The sequence below is a fragment of the Microtus ochrogaster genome, chromosome 7, assembly GCF_000317375.1.
Source record: "Microtus ochrogaster isolate Prairie Vole_2 chromosome 7, MicOch1.0, whole genome shotgun sequence".
NCBI classification, from domain to species: Eukaryota; Metazoa; Chordata; class Mammalia; order Rodentia; family Cricetidae; genus Microtus; species Microtus ochrogaster.
This window is the reverse complement of record NC_022014.1, coordinates 15,167,354-15,183,871: the sequence shown is the minus strand read 5'-3', so window position 1 is coordinate 15,183,871 and position 16,518 is coordinate 15,167,354. Positions and strand designations below refer to the sequence as shown.

The following is a 16,518-nucleotide window of genomic DNA, read 5'->3' as shown; positions in this document are numbered from 1 at the left end:
TGAATTGGCTGTATCTAAGCTCTGTCCAAGAAAGGAAAGGATGACTTTGCTGGGGACACAGGATGTGAGAGAGGAGCCTGCCACAAGGCGACCCCTTTCTATCCCCACATGAAATTAGAGCAGATCGTGAAGCTTAAGGGAGAGGAATCAAGGGTCCATTGGTCCATCCGTGTCTGTGTCTGTCTGTCTGTCTACCTGTCTGTGGAGTGAAGGCTACAGGCTCTATCAAATCTACTCCTTTCTCTTTTCAGAGTTCAACCAGACAGTCCAGAGCTCTGGAAATATGACAGACAAAAGCAGTCAGGATCAGCTGCTGTTTCTCTTTCCAGAGTTCAGTCAACAGAACCAGGGGCCTGGGCAGTCCGAGGATGCCTGCTCTGAGCCCGCCAACAAGAAGATGCGCCGTAACCGGTTCAAATGGGGGCCCGCATCCCAGCAAATTTTGTACCAGGCCTACGACCGGCAAAAGAATCCCAGCAAGGAGGAGAGGGAGGCCTTAGTGGAGGAATGTAACAGGTAATACCAGGCGCCCTCTTGAGCAATTGGGAAGGTTCATCTCCCTTGGTCCTGTGACAACCCTTGAGACACTGGTTATCCAGCTAAGTGTGGCTAAATCAGGGTGCCCCCCAAGTGTGTTCTACAGAATCCCAAATTCAGTTTATTAGTAAACAGGTCTGAGACACATCACAGGAGTACTTCTTCAGGAGCCACGGCTTATTTTACTATATTACAAGCTCTGAGGAGCCCAGCACTACAAGAGCTAATTCCAGGACAGACTCCAAAGCTACAGAGAAACCCTGTCTCGAACTGCCCCTCCCCAAAAAAATCTCTGAGGAGGATTGGCAAGATGGCTCCGAGGGTTAAGGCATTTGCTGCCAAACCTGACTGCCTGAGTTTAATGAATCCACATGGCTGAGAGAGAACCAAATCTTACAAATTGTCCCTAAACCTCCCCCCACCCGTGCACAATGGATATTTAAAAAAGAAAGATCCAAGATGACCTGCACTTACGGATCCTGAACAGCACTGTTGCTTGTCAATCATGAAGTCTCACTTCTGTGAAACCCTAAATTATTATTCCCACAAGTGATTATTTTAGGACAGATATTCTAAAAACTCTGTTGGAGAGATGAGTTTCTATTCCATACAGGCAATACCAAACTGTCTCTTAGCTCTGGCCTCCACTAACTATAGCCCCATGCAACTGGAAAAAACCCAGGGTCTGGCACAGTTTTTATGAGAATGATTGGCAAAAAAAAAAAAAAAAAAAAAAAAAAAAAAAGGCCCACACCTGGAATCCCAGCACTCAGGAGGCTAAGGGAGGAGGTTGGAGAGTCTGAGTCCCCTCTGAACTTCAAGTGAGATCCTGTCTCAAGCAACCAGTTAAGGAAATTTAGCGGGAGAGAAAGAATTGGTTGGATCTCTTTGGTTGATTCTGTCTACACTGACTGGACAGATTCCTTTCTGTGTCTTAACTGTGTATCAGTTTTTAAAAGCAAACTGGAAATCCTCAGAGAACACTTTTGGCTTCCTCCTTTCTCTATTCTCTTTCATTCCCATTTTGACTCTCTACAACATTTGTTCCTTGCTCTGGCAGAGGCCTGGGGGGCTTTGGCTATGCCTCTGAGCCGAGCAGCCTTGGCAGTAAAAACACAGAGCCAGGGAAGCTGAATGGGGAAGCAGCCTGGGTTTGACACGAGGTCTTCCACTGAGTGGTGTCCAAGAGCATAGCTCACAGTGGTCTGGGGGTTTCATTGGTGCTCATAAGCAGAGACCTGCCCTCTCTGGCTACCTCCTTAATGACCCTGCTCCTCTCTGCTTGCTCTTTGCCCCAGAGTATGGATGTGGAATCCGGATTCCCTGCATCCTTTGGGGGAGTATCCAAACCCCCAAAGCCCAGATGCCTCTCACAGTGCTTGGAAGAGACTCAGAGTCAGCCTTACTGAGGCAGTAAGGAAGGTGTCGGGAGGCTGATCACCAGGCCATCTGTTGAAATTGCTGATCCTTGGCTTGCCCTCACGTAATCGGAACCACATAGGGGCCTATGCTTGGCCTTCTAGGTAGCATAGCTTACTCAAGACCCGCTCTAAAGCTTCCCTCCAGCCCTCTCAGATACTGTGAGGATGGCCTTTCTAGGGACAGGCCACTAGCCCCCACTGACCTTCATCCTCTACTGTGACTGTGTATTTGGGGCCCACCCAGCACATGCAATTACTCCAGCCACCCTCACTCACCATCCCCCACCCTCATTCTTTGCAGGGCAGAATGTTTGCAACGAGGGGTCTCCCCGTCCAAAGCCCACGGCCTAGGCTCCAACTTGGTCACAGAGGTCCGTGTCTACAACTGGTTTGCAAACCGCCGGAAGGAAGAAGCATTCCGGCAGAAGCTGGCCATGGATGCCTATAGCTCCAACCAGACGCACAACCTGAACCCCCTGCTCACCCACGGCTCCCCTCACCACCAGCCCAGCTCCTCTCCTCCCAACAAGCTGTCAGGTGAGTAGAGACCTGTGCTTCTCACTGTCTCGGAACTGACTGTTGCTGTCCTCGCCGGAGGGGCGTATACTCTGAGATGACCACAGACCTGTTTTCCTCCCATTGCTAGAACATTCTCATGAGTACGTGCCTTTGGTCAGGTTTCCTCCCACTTCTTGCTCAGCCACTTGGCCCTCAGTGAGCCCTTTGCCCTTTTCTTCTCTGTCTTCATTCTCCCTGGGTGGCTGCTGACTCAGCCACACAGATTGTCCCCAGATTGCCTTTTGGGGGTGCCAGGTCCGAGCTGCAGGCAGTGAGATGGTAGTGTTGCATCACTGGTCAAGATGATAGAGAATGGCATTCTGGCCACCCTTTGCCATGCTGAGCCATATCCTATCTGGCACTCTCTGGTTTCAACAGAAGTCAAGTGGCTATTAGGGAAAGGCCACTTGGGTGGCAGCCTCTGCTGTGCTGAGCCAGGATTAAGATGGGGTCCATTCCTTGAGATCTTCGGTGATGAGCTGGCTATAGAGTTTGTACCACGTCGGCCTGGATCAGAATGGCTCTGCCATGGGGTTTGAATGTGTCAAAACACAAACCTATATCCTCATGTGGAAAGAGACCCCTATATGCCAAGCACTATGCCAGCTGTGTCTTCTTCTTCTGGGCTTTATTTCTCTTAAGAAAGTTTACCAGAAATGAGGAGGTGCTTATAGATGGTTGTTTGGTACCCATGTATACCAAACAGCACTGCTTTCCCCTGATCTGGGGGAAGGCTTGAGAAAGGAAAGCCAGCCATTGTCCCAATCTGCTGTCCTCTGAAGTCCCTTCCTCCCCACACCTGCTAAGAGCTGGGAGCTGACCCATATGTGGGGTGATCCAAATCGTCAGGACAGGGTCTGAGATACCAGCTGGGTGATATGCAGACACTTGTTCCAAGCCTACCACTTATAGGAGACACCGCCTGAGACCTGAAATTGACCAGCATAAGACTAGGTTGGAGTTTCTCTAGGCCCTGCTCTGAGCACCAGGAAGGGCTCAGATACCCCAAAAGAAAGTTGGCGTATTCAAGAGAGGCAAAAAAGCTGAGGGCAGGGAGGGGAACCAGTTTTGGCCTGACCACGGAGTCACTTAACCCCCTTACATCAATACAAAGCAAGGTTCCCCGGGTAGGCGGTGGATGGCTTAGGGCAGATACTGAGCAAGGCTGGAACTTTTGCCCACCACATTGATCCATGGAGCTAAATCTGGAAGCTGTGTGGGGCGTGGTCGGGGCAAGGATCATTGTTGAGAAGACAATGGCCATTGTGCTGGGACCTGTGATCTCCACACCAAAGTCAGGGAGCCGGCAAGCCAAACAAAGGCTCAGCAGCTTTCTGACAAGCTGGGGTTGTGCTGAGGTCACCACAGGGTCGCTAGCTTAGGCTCCCTCTGTATGCTGGCTGGAGAGCTAGGGCAGCTGGGCCAGGTATTAGAAGCAGTGCAGAGGTGGGGACAAAGGCAGGAGACAGCCTCAAATGGGCTTCTGAGAAGGGTATGGGCCACTGAAAATGGAGTCTCTTGGGTTGCCCCAAATTCCAGACCTTAATGAATATTATGAGAAGGATAGAACCCAGAAGGACTTCAAAGAAAGAAACTGAGGCCCAAAAAGAGATAATTTGTCTAAACTCATACGATGGTGATAGATGTTGAATCTGTTGATTCTTGCAACATAAATATGCATTAAGTGCTAACCAGGTCCTGACAGTATAAATTGGGGCCATAGTTCCGTGGTGGAGTTCGTGCCTAGCCAGTATGTTTAAATAGGGAGGAAAAGGAAGATGCGGGGACACAGGGCCCTGCAGCCTCAGAATTTATACCCTGTAGGGAGGACCTCTCACCAACATGGAGCCTCCAGTATCAGCTTGGATTCAAGATTATCTCTGGGGGCAACATGGGCTTTTGTAGGGAGAGAAAGATCCTACAGCTGTTATGGGGGTTGGGTCCTTACAGGACACTGGGTATTTTCAGCGGCTGCTTAGGCCTTCCTTTTCCCTCATGGTACATCAGGGTAGTCCTTGACCACCCAGGGACTGGACTCTCTGGGTGTCATTTTGAAACGGTTCTAAATTGGCAGGTGACACATGTGAGAAATTCCCATGAGCTCTGAATTTCCTGTGTGTCACATGGGTGCTAGGTGCGTGCGAGGATTAAATGGGTGAACCTGTAAATAACCACCCTTCCCAGCAAACCACAGAGAGATCGCTCCTGTCACCTCAGTATAGACGAGGCAGTGGCAATAAGGGCAGGCAAAAGGAGCCCGTTTTCTTCTTAATTTCACACATGGACATTACTCCTAAGAAGCAGTCAGACACGTTCTCTCCTGGGACTGACAGAGGAATGACCACTGTGCTCTGAAATGCTGGAGTTAGAACCCTAGATGCCCTTCTGAGGCTCTCAAGATGGCTCTTAGGACTTTCCCCAGGGCTGGTGAGACAGCAGTGCTCAAATTTGGACTGTGAAGCCTCACTGTACCCTTTCCATAGTAAACATAGCTGACTGGAACCTAAAACTTGGAGCCAACACCCAGTATCAGCACTGGTTATCTATCTGTCTATTTATCATCAGTCTATCTATCTCTCTATCTATCCTTCTATCTATCTATCCATCCATCTATATATCATTTCTCTATCTATCATCTATCAATCTATCATCTATCTATCTATCAATCTATCATCTATCTATCTATCTATATATCATCTATCTATCTATCTATCTATCTATCCATCCATCTATATATCATCTCTCTATCTATCATCTATCAATCTATCATCTATCTATCTATCTATCTATCTATCTATCTATCTATCTATCTATCTATCTCTATATTGTTCACTTTCTCTTGTTCTCCATGGGCATGTTATGTTTATGGTGTGTGCATCCATGTGTGTATGCACACTCATGTATGAGCACACACACTGTGTGTGTGTTTGTGTGTGTGCTCTAAGCCATGGGGTTAGGAATCTGTAAGCCACTGGAGATGCAGTGCAAAGGAGGCTAAGAGAGAAGTGAGAGGTTGCTGCCCAGTGTCTGTCTTGATGGCTCTCTCTACCTTATGCATTAAGGCAGGGTCTCTTGTTTGAACACAGAGCTTACTAGATTTACTTGGGAGATTATGCTAGATTTACTCTAGGCAGCTTTCTTCCTCTGAGGAACCCCTATATCCATCTCCCAATATGCAGAATGATAGACAAGCCCTGTGCCTGCCCAGCATTTCCATGGGTGCTGGAGCTCTGAACTCTGGTTCTTTTGCTTGCTTAGCAAGCACTTTTACCCTCTGAGCCATCTCCCCAGCTCCTAACACTGGCAGTCTCCAAAGCTGAGCTGGGGAGGGACAAGACATTAACATCTAAGCCCCTGCTCTGCACAGTGTCTTCTCTGAACCCCAGCACCTGAGCCAGGAGGTCTGGCAGCACCAAGGAGAGGAACCTCCCAGAATCCTCTTCTTGGAGAGTTGAGGCTCCTTTTCCTATGCAAGCCCCTTCCTTCCCAGCCATGCTTACATATAGCATGTGCCCCACTTGCCCATGATGACCACAATGTGACCCTGGTCCTGGAATGTCCCACACAATAGGGACGGCAGGAGGAGCACTTTGCCTCTGTCAGCGGCCGGTTGGTTACAAGGTACCCTACAAACACAGTCAGCAGAATCAGCTGTTTTCAGCCTTGCCCCTCTCTGCCTTTACAATCACACACCAGCATGCAGCCAGGGGTTGTCATGGCTTTGTCTCCCTTATGCATGCTTAATCGACAATTAAGCTGGGGCTTTGAACCAGCCTGGCTGCTGCTGCCGGGCCTTCGTCTTTCCAGTGAGTGTCACAGGGGCAACCTTTGTCTCTTCTTCTTGGGGGCCTAAAGTTACTGTAGCAGGCTACAGGCAGCCATTTATCTTCAGACTAGAAGGCCTTTATCTGTCACCCTCCCCATTCCAGCTCTGGCCAGCAGGAGCTGTCCCTGGTTATAGGGCCCTGTGACAACCTATTCTGGGGCCATTGAGCAGAGCCGGAGTGATGGCCTCTACCTCCATTCTGGAGCTGAATCAAGGAAAAGGCCCCCAAAAGGTCAGAGGGCAGGGCTGTGGCAAGAGAAAGGAACTGGTTGGAGACTGGTGCTTGTATTGATTGGCTCCGAGGAGGAAGTTGTGGGATGGGAGCTGGGCTAGCCTTGGCCCAGGACTGGTATCGGTAGCCTGATCTGGGTGGTTCTGTTCATTGTACGCCTTGCTCTAGTCTAAGTCCCCTGGCTGCCTCCCCCAAGGAGGCAAGGGAGGGACACACAGTCCCCGTCAGCCTTGGCTCTCCCACACACGTCCTCTCTCTTAAATGATCTTTTCAGGAGGAAATGAGTGCTTGTTCTTCAGCAAAGGCAGTGAGTCAGAGAAGGGAGAAGACACCTCCCTAGGATAAGTGTTGGGCCTCTGGGCCACAGCCTAAAAGGACTTATTGTTTCCATGGCCGCTGTCTTCTCTTGCCTTTGACCTCTACCCCGTCCTTCCCCAGCCCAGCAGACCAGACTTCCCTGGCACGTGTCAGAACTTGAAAACAGAGTCTTGTCTCCTGCTCCCTACTTAGCTTCCCGTGGCAGCTTCCTCAGTGGCTCCTGGAACCCAACCCCATAGCTTGGACAAAGCAGATCCGTTCCTGGTCAAGGTAAAAATGGCCTGGATAGCTACACTTCTCCACGGCACAAAACTATACCGTACCCAGGGAGACTGCAGACATCCCCAGGAGCAGGACAGACTGAAGATGAGAAATGACAAACATTCTGTGTTGGTTCAGCACTTGTTTGGTACCGACCCCTGGACTGGCACCTATGTGCTTCATGTCATTTAACCTTCCCCCAACCTAAGATGAGTGCTGTCTGTACTGATATCCACATTGTCAACTAAGTGAAGGTAAAATGTTTAGAATGCAATTTGCCCAAGTTCATAGAGTTAGTCAGCAGTGGGACAGGAACAGGTTTTGACCTGTATGTAATACCCTGTCCATCTGTCTTTATTTGTTCTATGCACACACTAAAATCTTTTAAACATGAAAGCTAACACACACAGAGGAGAGAGAAAGAGCCCCTTCTTCTATACGTCTGTGTGTGCATGTATGTGCACGTGCAGAGAGAAATAGAAAGGGAGAGCCTCTTCTATACTTCTGTGCACGCGCACACACACACCAACACACACACGTGTGTGTGCGTGTATGCGCACGTGCAGAGAGAAACAGAGAAAGGAGAGCCTCTTCTATACTTCTGTGGTTCCCGTCTGAATGACTGAGGTGTGGTAAGAAGACTCAGAGCCTCGCTAGTTCACTGTGTCTCCCCCAGCTGCTGCCCCTGAGCAAGGTGAATTCTGTGGAAAGAAACAAAGACCTCTCTTTCCCGAGCCCATCCCTCTCTGTATGGGGATTTGAACTGCCCTTGCATTCGGCGCTGTCTGGGGCACTAAAAACTTTAACAACTTAATGGGGGCCTGTGAGACAGGGTAGGCACCTCAGCTCACCTCTGGGAATTCCACCCCCTCCCTGGGCAGCAGACAAGAGGAGGGGGTTTATGAGGGCAGCTGTAAAAAATATTCATCTCAGCAGCAAAGGTTCCCAGAGTGAATGAGCCAGCCCTATTGTCCCTTAGTGGGAGAGACAATCGCCTGGAATCCTGGCTTGCTCTAGCGGTTCTGAGGTGTACAGGGCTCTAAAGTTCTACTACTTGGGGACTTAATCTGACTGTCATTTGATCTCCTGAATTTGAAGGTCATTTTATCTCCTGAATTTAAAGGTCGTTTTATCTTGTGGGTAGCACCCTATCAACTCCCACTAGATTGGGGAAGACAATTAGGATATTAATGAGATTAAGAGGCCTAGTCTTAAAGGCCTTCTGCTGTCAGCACCTTAGGGGGGCCAGTTCTGGTCTGCACACAAAGACACAGGGCAGGGCCCTGGTGGGCTCTGGCCTCAGTACAAAGGGACCCACAGCTGACAATGAACTCCTATCACCTGAGGCAGCCCACTGGCTATGTCTAATCCCTCTGAAGAATCTTTAGAGTATTCGAGGACTCCTTGCTACCACCCTCCCCTCCCCCCTTCCGCTCCATCCCCTCTAAAGAGGAAGGAAGCTGCCAGGAAGCATGGAGTCCAGCCTGCCGCTTATGGGAGAAGTGCTCTTGGAATCTGTTTGTAAAATGTTTGATGGGAAGTAGCAGAAACTTGGAGAGAGTGAAGTATTAGAGGCACAGCGAGAGGCAGAGAGCTGGGCAAGGGCCTTTGAAGCCACCCACTTCATAGAAGGCGCAAGAGCTGGCCTGCTGCCTCTGCCCACTTTTCAGTAGGAAGTGAAAACACAAATGTGGAAGCCAGGGGGAAGCGTGTGTGTGTGTGTGTGTGTGTGTGTGTGTGTGTGTGTGCGCGCGCGCGTGTGCAAGCACACTAATCCACACCCATAATATGCATACATACATGTGAACATATACGTGTTCATTTTACATATAATATTTATGTCATTTATTAGTATAATATAATCTATCTTTAAAATAAAGTCAAATGAAGCATTCACCCTAATTGCCCTGGACTGTTATAGGTCCTCTAGAACACGGTCAGGCAACTTTTTCAGTAAAGATCCAAAGTCAAGGGGGCTGGAGAGATGGCTCAAGTGGTTAAGAGCATTGCCTGCTCTTCCAAAGGTCCTGAGTTCAATTCCCAGCAACCACATGGTGGCTCACAACCATCTGTAATGAGGTCTGGTGCCCTCTTCTGGCCTGCAGGCATATACACAGACAGAATATTGTATACATAATAAATAAATAAATATTAAAAAAAAAAAGATCCAAAGTCAATAGTTTTGGCTTCTCAAGCTATGTGGTCACAGTCACAGCCATTGAACACTGCCTGTGGAGCACAAAAGCAGCCATAGGCTGTGCGTGGGTGTGTGGCTGTCCCCCCAACACAGCCTTATAGGATCTGAAGTTTGGATTCATGTTATTTTCACATATCATGGCATATTCTGCTTTGGTTTTTTTCCCAACTTTTTAAAAATATAAAAACCAGGGCCAGAGAGCTGGCTCAGTGGTTAAGAGTGAGGACCTCAGTTAAGTTCTCAGTACTCACATCAGGCAGCTCGTGACCACTTGTAGTCCCAGCTCCAGGGGCATCCAACACTTCTGGCCTCTGTGGGCAGGCTCACAAACTCATGCACATAATTTTTAAAAATATATGTATACATATATACATACATATATGCATATATACATACATACACATATGTGTGTACACGCACATACATATCATTCTTGGTTCACACATCATATGAAAGCAGACTGCTTGGGTGAGCAAAACTCTCAAATACCACCCAGCCCTGCTGTGTTAGATTCTCTAGGGAGCTAGCCAGGCTTCAGTAGTTACTAAAACTTTCCAGGTGAGCCCAATGTGCCACCAAGAGTTGAGACCTGACTCTAAAGCGTCTCTGTATTAAAGAGCATGTCCATTACCCAGGACATGTCAAATGCATATTTTGATTAGGGGTCAGGGGTAGAAGGGGGGAACCTGCGTTTCTGTATTTTGGTGCTGGCAAAGGGGATGGCTCAGGGGCCTCACTGTCAGCAGTGAACATCTTGGAGCAGCTCCTATAGCAGCTGATGTCCCTCTGTCCCCCAACCTTCCTTTGACTGACCACTGCCAATCCTGTTTAATAAGGCTTTACTCGTTCTTCTAAATTCAGTGGGCCCGACAACAGAGCCATGGGTCGTGAAAGAGAGCTAAACTCCAACCTTGTTGTAGTCATTTATTTTTGTGTGATCCTGGGCAGGCTTCTGGAATCTGAGCCTCGGCTTCTCAGTGTACAGTGGGCACACCACCCACAGAAGCTGGAGGAGGAAATGGTACGATGCTTGTGTATATAGGGAAAGCATCCGGACGTGGCAGGCTCTCATAAATGGTGGCTGTTGTTCTTCCCCACAGAAGCTTACTTCTGTTGTTTGTTATTTGGAAGAGGGGTTGTTTGTTGTTGTTATTTGGGAGGGGGTCCCCTTATTTCCCTATCTCTAATGGAGTCTTGTTCAATCCTGATTTTTAGAGAATTGGAGTATTTCCAACTAGAATCTCATCTTGGTGTCTATACTAGACTCAGGCTGGCTTCTTGTCACATAGTGGCTGTAGGGCAATTTCTCATCTTCCCTAGGACTGAGTGGGCACATCTATGCAGCGTCATTTAGTGCCAGTGAGAAGCAATCGTGATAAGCATGGACTGATGATGGAACTCAGGACCACACACTAGGTCAGGGGCAGCAGATGACCACACGTTTCCTGTACCTAGCAGGGCATTTTTCTCCTCTAAGGAAAGAGGGTGTGAGTACCCTACTTGTATGCATTGCTTGTATGTAATTAGGCTGCAGAAACTGCCAACTAGCAGGAGGATGGTGCTTTCCTGAGGGAGGCAGCCTCTGAGCAGCTTGCTGTCCTCTGTCATGACCTGGCAGTGTCTTTTCAAATAAGTACCTTGGGCTTCTTTGGCCCAGTCGGGACCCTAATACCTGCATAGGGCTGTCGTGAGGCTTCAAAGTGATAACACATACTCCAGGTCATCTTACTGCTGGGTGAGGAAGATTTGGGGCTCTTGTAGAGCTCCTCAGCTGACCAAGGAAGGGCTCTAGGTCTCTAGGGTTCTTGATAAGGCCGTGGCTTTGCAGTTTCTAAGAACTTCGGTCATCATTTGAGACATCCAGAACCATGAAACTGAAACACTGGCAAAATCTGGGATTCTCAGATTGCCTTCCTAGAGCACATCAGAGTAATCTGGGGAGCTCACTAAACACAGACACGGTAGGCTGCACACACCCCTATAGGATCAAATTTGCTTGGGTGCAGTAGTACTTGGATGTAGAACATTGTGACGTGTCCCAGGACACTTGGATGCACCGCCAGGGGTTGGTTGTAACTTGACCAGGCAGAACAGGAGCCTTCTGAAGGATTGGCAATGATACAGTGGTTCTTTGCTCAGATGGAAGAGGAGAGGCAGCTGTGTCAGGAGCCCTGGACTTAGATTCAGGCAACCAGAAGCGCTAACAAACAGGAGTAATGTTGGGGGGAAAAAATCACTAAACTTAATGAGGATTCTGACCTGTCATTGCTTGGAGACTGTGTGCTGCATCCAGCCTTGAGGCCCAGAATTCTGCTGTCTGAGGTGCAGAGAGGCTTGCCGTGGTGGAGCTTTCTTGTTATGTTCATCATCTGTCTGCCTCCCTCTTTTTTTCCTCTCCCTCACTCCATCCCCGTGTCAGGAACTCTGTGCTGCTAGAAGCCTTCCACCTTTATTAGGGACCATTAGGGCTTTACGACATCAGCAGATTGGGTGGGGTGAGTCACAATAAACAGATTTATGCTGGGTATAAACAGGACACCTATAACTGCCAGAGGTTAACACTTCCGGGGCCTTTGAGTGGCAGACTCTATGCCCGTGCCTTGGGACCTGGTCCATGGATGCCTCTTCTTGGGCCACCTCTGGTGGACTCTGATGGCCCTGAAACCTGGGTGAGTACTTTGGGTGGCAAGGAGGAGACCCCTCCAAACAACCCCTGCAGTTTGCACAGTGGGCTTCGCTGAGCTCACGGTATTTTATGGATTGGAGGATTGAAACAGAACCCAGCAGCCTGTCTTCTTTGTTATGTAGAATTCTACTCCAGGGCTCAGCAACCCTTCCTGTCCGTAGAAAAACACAAAAGGCTTTGCCTTGTTCCTATAGTGAAGGGAGGCCTGAGGGGTAGAGCCAGCCTTGAGCTGAGCCCTCCCTAAGCCCCTGCTGGATTCATCACTGTCTCTCCTGCTAGGCCTGGCACCATGGTAGCCACTCTACTTAATGGTGGAATAAATGTATCTGTCATAGAGAGATTCCTGAACAAATGCTTAATGCATAAATGTTCCTGATTGTAAGTTAGTTAAGTCTAGTTTATAGTTAAACTGACCATAACATTCATTTTTCTATGGCATCTGTAAATATTATTTAAAGTGAGCGTCCCTTTTTGGGGGAAAAAATTGTCCTGATGCGCCATCTCTTATCTAAAGTTAGCAGTTCACAAAATAGTGCCAACATTCAGTACTCCCAGAAACTTCTCAAAGAGCACAGCCTGGCTTTCTCCCTAATGCTCTCCTAGCTTGGTTTCTACTGTTTTAGACCACTCACTTAGTCTAGTTGTACTAGTTAGTTTCATGGTCTACTGACTTAGACCCTTTAATCATCTTAACTAACCAATATTCCTTGGACAAGGAAAGTGTGAGACTGGGTCTTTCTGAGTTTCCGCTGGGTAGCCTGAGACCTAGACTCTGTGCATCTGAGCTGCCTGAAGAGACAGAAGAAAGTCTGCCAGGGTCTGAGCGGCTGTCAGTTCTCTGATGACGTTCCCCTAGGGCTCATCTGGTGCTCCTCTTCTAGCAAGCTAGAAGCAGTCATCCTCCTCCTCCAAAGTCTCAGCGTCTGATACCTGGTGCTTGCTGGGTGATCAGCATTGATCTGCCATGCTGCTGCTGCTGATAATAGTGATGATGATGATGATGGTGATGATGCTGATGGAGCTGTCCCAGTGATAGTGATGAAGAGGCTGGGGTTTGACCAGGCAAACCTCCATTAAGGAGGCAGCTCTAACACTTGTCAGGCCTTAAAGGATCTTGTCCCTGGATATTCCCTCCCAGTGGGGGGAATTGCTTATGAAGAGGTCACAGTGGAAAAACCTCCCTTTTCTAAGGCAACTTTATTAGCCCTTCAGTCACAATACAGATGTCCATTTATAGGTCCTTACTTTGTGTGGACACCCAGTGGCTCAGTCCTCTGATGACTTTATAGCCTTCCTCACATTGCCCAACCCACTAGGAGCATCACCATTCTCCGTCAGTCAAACCTGGGAGCCTTTGTTGCAGCCATATCACCCCTGCCTGCAAAGGCAACTCCTCAGAAAAGACAGTGACCCCAGGAGGGAGACTGCAGCAGGACACTGTCTGCCCCCACGGGCGGGCGTTAGACTAACGATGCCCATCATTAACCCTTCGTAGGTTTTTACCTTCGTTTCTTTTTTAGAAGGGTGTTTAAATTACTCACTTTGCCACAGTAAGTGCCCATTAACCGATCCGTTTCCTAACCACAAAAACAAACCCAGGGCACCACAAATGGGTTTCTAACTTGGTAAGTATAAATTTAGGCATCTCACAACTCTGCAAAGGCCTGTGAATGAATCTTCCTTGCCAAGCAGTAAGATGACCTGGGTATGTGTTATCACGTTTAAAGCCCACTATATTAATATGAGCACTTGTTCTTGTGCCCTTAGAACAGATGTTATCCCTGGGCTGCAAGACTAGGGAATGACACCCCCCCCACACACACACACAGCATCCATTTCAGCCCAAAATAAAGCACAGGGTGAGATCTCAAGCACAGAAGGCAGCCTGCCGCATCCCACACACCCCTCCACACCCCTCTCTGATGCCTCCTGATATGAAATTGCTCAAATCTCTCAGTAATGTTTCCTCTATTTTAATTGTTTTTTTTTTTTTGTTTCTTCTTCCCTTTCTTTTTCTGTCCTTTACCGATATTTCTCTCCTCACAAAGAAAAGTAGGAGACTCAGTTGATACACATATACTGCGGTGGCTTCTCATGGAGCCCTCTGTCAGGTCGTTCTTTCTTATTGACTCATTCCACAAATCCTGGCCCAGGCCAGGTGCCGTATAGAAGTTACTGAGGAGACTGGGTAGTGGGGGCAGGACAGATGGATGACATGGACAACCAAATGACGACAGCCTACACTCAGGGTACATACATTCTCATGAGAGGTGCAACCGAGAAACACGAACTCCTTCTGGGTCATGATAAAGTGGCTCAGTATTGGGGACCCATTTGGGGATTAGAAGGAAGAGGAAAGGGGGTCGGTCAGCTTCAGAGCAGGAGACTAGCTGGGGGACCACCTCAGAACTTCTGCGGCCCACTGAGTCCCATATACATCTGTGGCCCACTGAGAAGCCTGGAATAAAACCGTCTCCTGGGTGAGGCCTATGGCAGTTCTCCAGTGCCAAGGAGGCTCTTTTGGCTGTGGCCTTGGACTCCAGGCTGAAGTCATCTTGCAAAGCACCTGATGTTTGCTTGCAGAAACCAGCTCCCTGGCAAGGACACGAGGACGCACTTGCTAGGGCCAGCCCCATGGAAGGAAGGACATAGGCTGCCCGTCCCTCCTCCCACCCCGCCTGTAGGTTACCTCTGAAGGCACCACGCACATTCTTGACTACCTTCCTTCCTTCCTTCCTTTCTTTCTTTCTTTCTTTCTTTCTTTCTTTCTTTCTTTCTTTCTCTCCCCGCTTGCATTTACTTTGATTTTTTTTTTTAATAAGAAAACCAGTTTGTGGGCTTCCCTGAAGTATCATTCAATGTCTTACCCTCGAGTCAAGAATGTTTGCCATCCTCACCGGCCTGTGTTTTCATGCCATGAACGGGCCTCCTACTTGAGGCCTTGAGGGTCTAGAATGGAGCCCACCCTAGTGTCTAAATTGAATTTATTTTCCTACATGAGTTTCCTCTTCATAGGCTTTCAAATTTTCAATCTCCTAAACTCTGTACAAACCCAGGTCTTTATTAGGGAGAAAGAGTATTCAGAACAGCAAAAGATCGGTGCTGTCTGTGGAGAAACTGAGGTAGCAGTGCTAATTCATTTCAAAGCTTTGGTGTCTGGAGTCACCGACTTCAAGCTAAGGAGTTGCTCCCATTCTTTTTTTTTTTTTTTTTTTTTGGTTTTTCGAGACAGGGTTTCTCTGTGGCTTTGGAGCCTGTCCTGGAACTAGCTCTGTAGACCAGGCTGGTCTCGAACTCACAGAGATCCGCCTGCCTCTGCCTCCCGAGTGCTGGGATTAAAGGCGTGCGCCACCACCGCCCGGCTGTTCCCATTCTTTTAATGACAAACGAGTATCTGAGAAATTCACCAGACTGCCTGTCTCTCTGCCTCTGTCCTCAAGGAAAATGAATGGTGCTCAGGTGGGGGCGGGTATGAGGACACAGGACTGGGCCACGAAAGACTAGTATAACACTCCCTTTCCCCCTTCCCAGTATAAGGCTGGGGCTTCATAAGAAACACAGTTCAGTCTGTGCATGATTTGCGGGAATAATGGCTTCATTTGGGGAGAACTTGCTCCCTCCCATGCTCCCTCCTACCCTAGTGTAAATATCTAGTTTTCAGACCCAATGGGTTTGGGCTGTGCTCTGCATGAGGTTAGGAACACAGAGGAAGAATGTGTGTGACAGAGCCCTGGCCAGTTGAGTAATGTTTACTCTGTTGGTGGCTGGGGCGCTCACTCGAGCTGGCACGGGGCCACCAACTGGAGGAACATTCCTGCATTATCACGAATAGGAGCTGGCTTCAAAACGAAGTGTCAAGGGTGAAGGCATCCCACCAGGTGCTGGGGACAGCTTACAGCAAAGGGAGCCCCCAGGCTATAGTGCCAAGGGCCATGTGAGGGACAAGCTGAGCCCCTATTACCCAGGAGTCCCCACTCTCTTCTCCTGATACAGGAGCAATTCCAGACATGACTTCCTGGTTGAAATTGTTCTTTGGTTTGTTTTGTCTCCCAGTGAAGCCCAGTGCTTCTCTTAAATTATTTTATTAATCCACCGTCTATCACCAGAGGAAGGAAATCTATATTGTCCTAAAGCCTAAAAAGTTGATTGATTCAACTCTTAATGGAGATAAGGGGAGACAGACAGAACCCTCAATGTCTGGTACTTTGTTCATTTCCAGATTCGAAATCTTTGCTGTTTTTTGAGGGTCTTGGAGAGGTGGGCTACATTGTCAGGGATCTACAAGCTATAGGTGGGAGCTCTGAAACAGATTTCAGACACACCTCTATAGTTAGGCACACCCTGAACAGCTCTCCTCTGAACACGCAAGGCACAGCTGGCCCTGTATAAACTAACACAGGTGTCTAAAAACAACACACGAAGCTAGGTTGCACAAGAACCATTACAGGACAAATGGGAAAAATCATACCATCGGTGACACAT

The 16,518-nt window shown here is 48.5% G+C and overlaps 1 protein-coding gene across 4 annotated transcripts in view; it reads left to right on the top strand.

Moving 5' to 3' along the window:
- Positions 1–16,518, top strand: part of Hnf1b (HNF1 homeobox B) — a 54,041-nt gene that overhangs the window by 11,482 nt on the left and 26,041 nt on the right. For 2 of the 4 annotated variants that reach the window (XM_005349346.3, XM_005349345.3), the window contains exons 3-4: positions 330–516; positions 2,260–2,495. In XM_005349346.3, the coding sequence (XP_005349403.1) occupies positions 330–516; positions 2,260–2,495 (423 nt within the window). Of the gene's footprint in view, positions 1–251; positions 517–2,259; positions 2,496–16,518 lie in introns of all 4 variants that reach the window. The other 2 variants (XM_005349344.3, XM_005349343.3) reach the window with 1 other exon arrangement.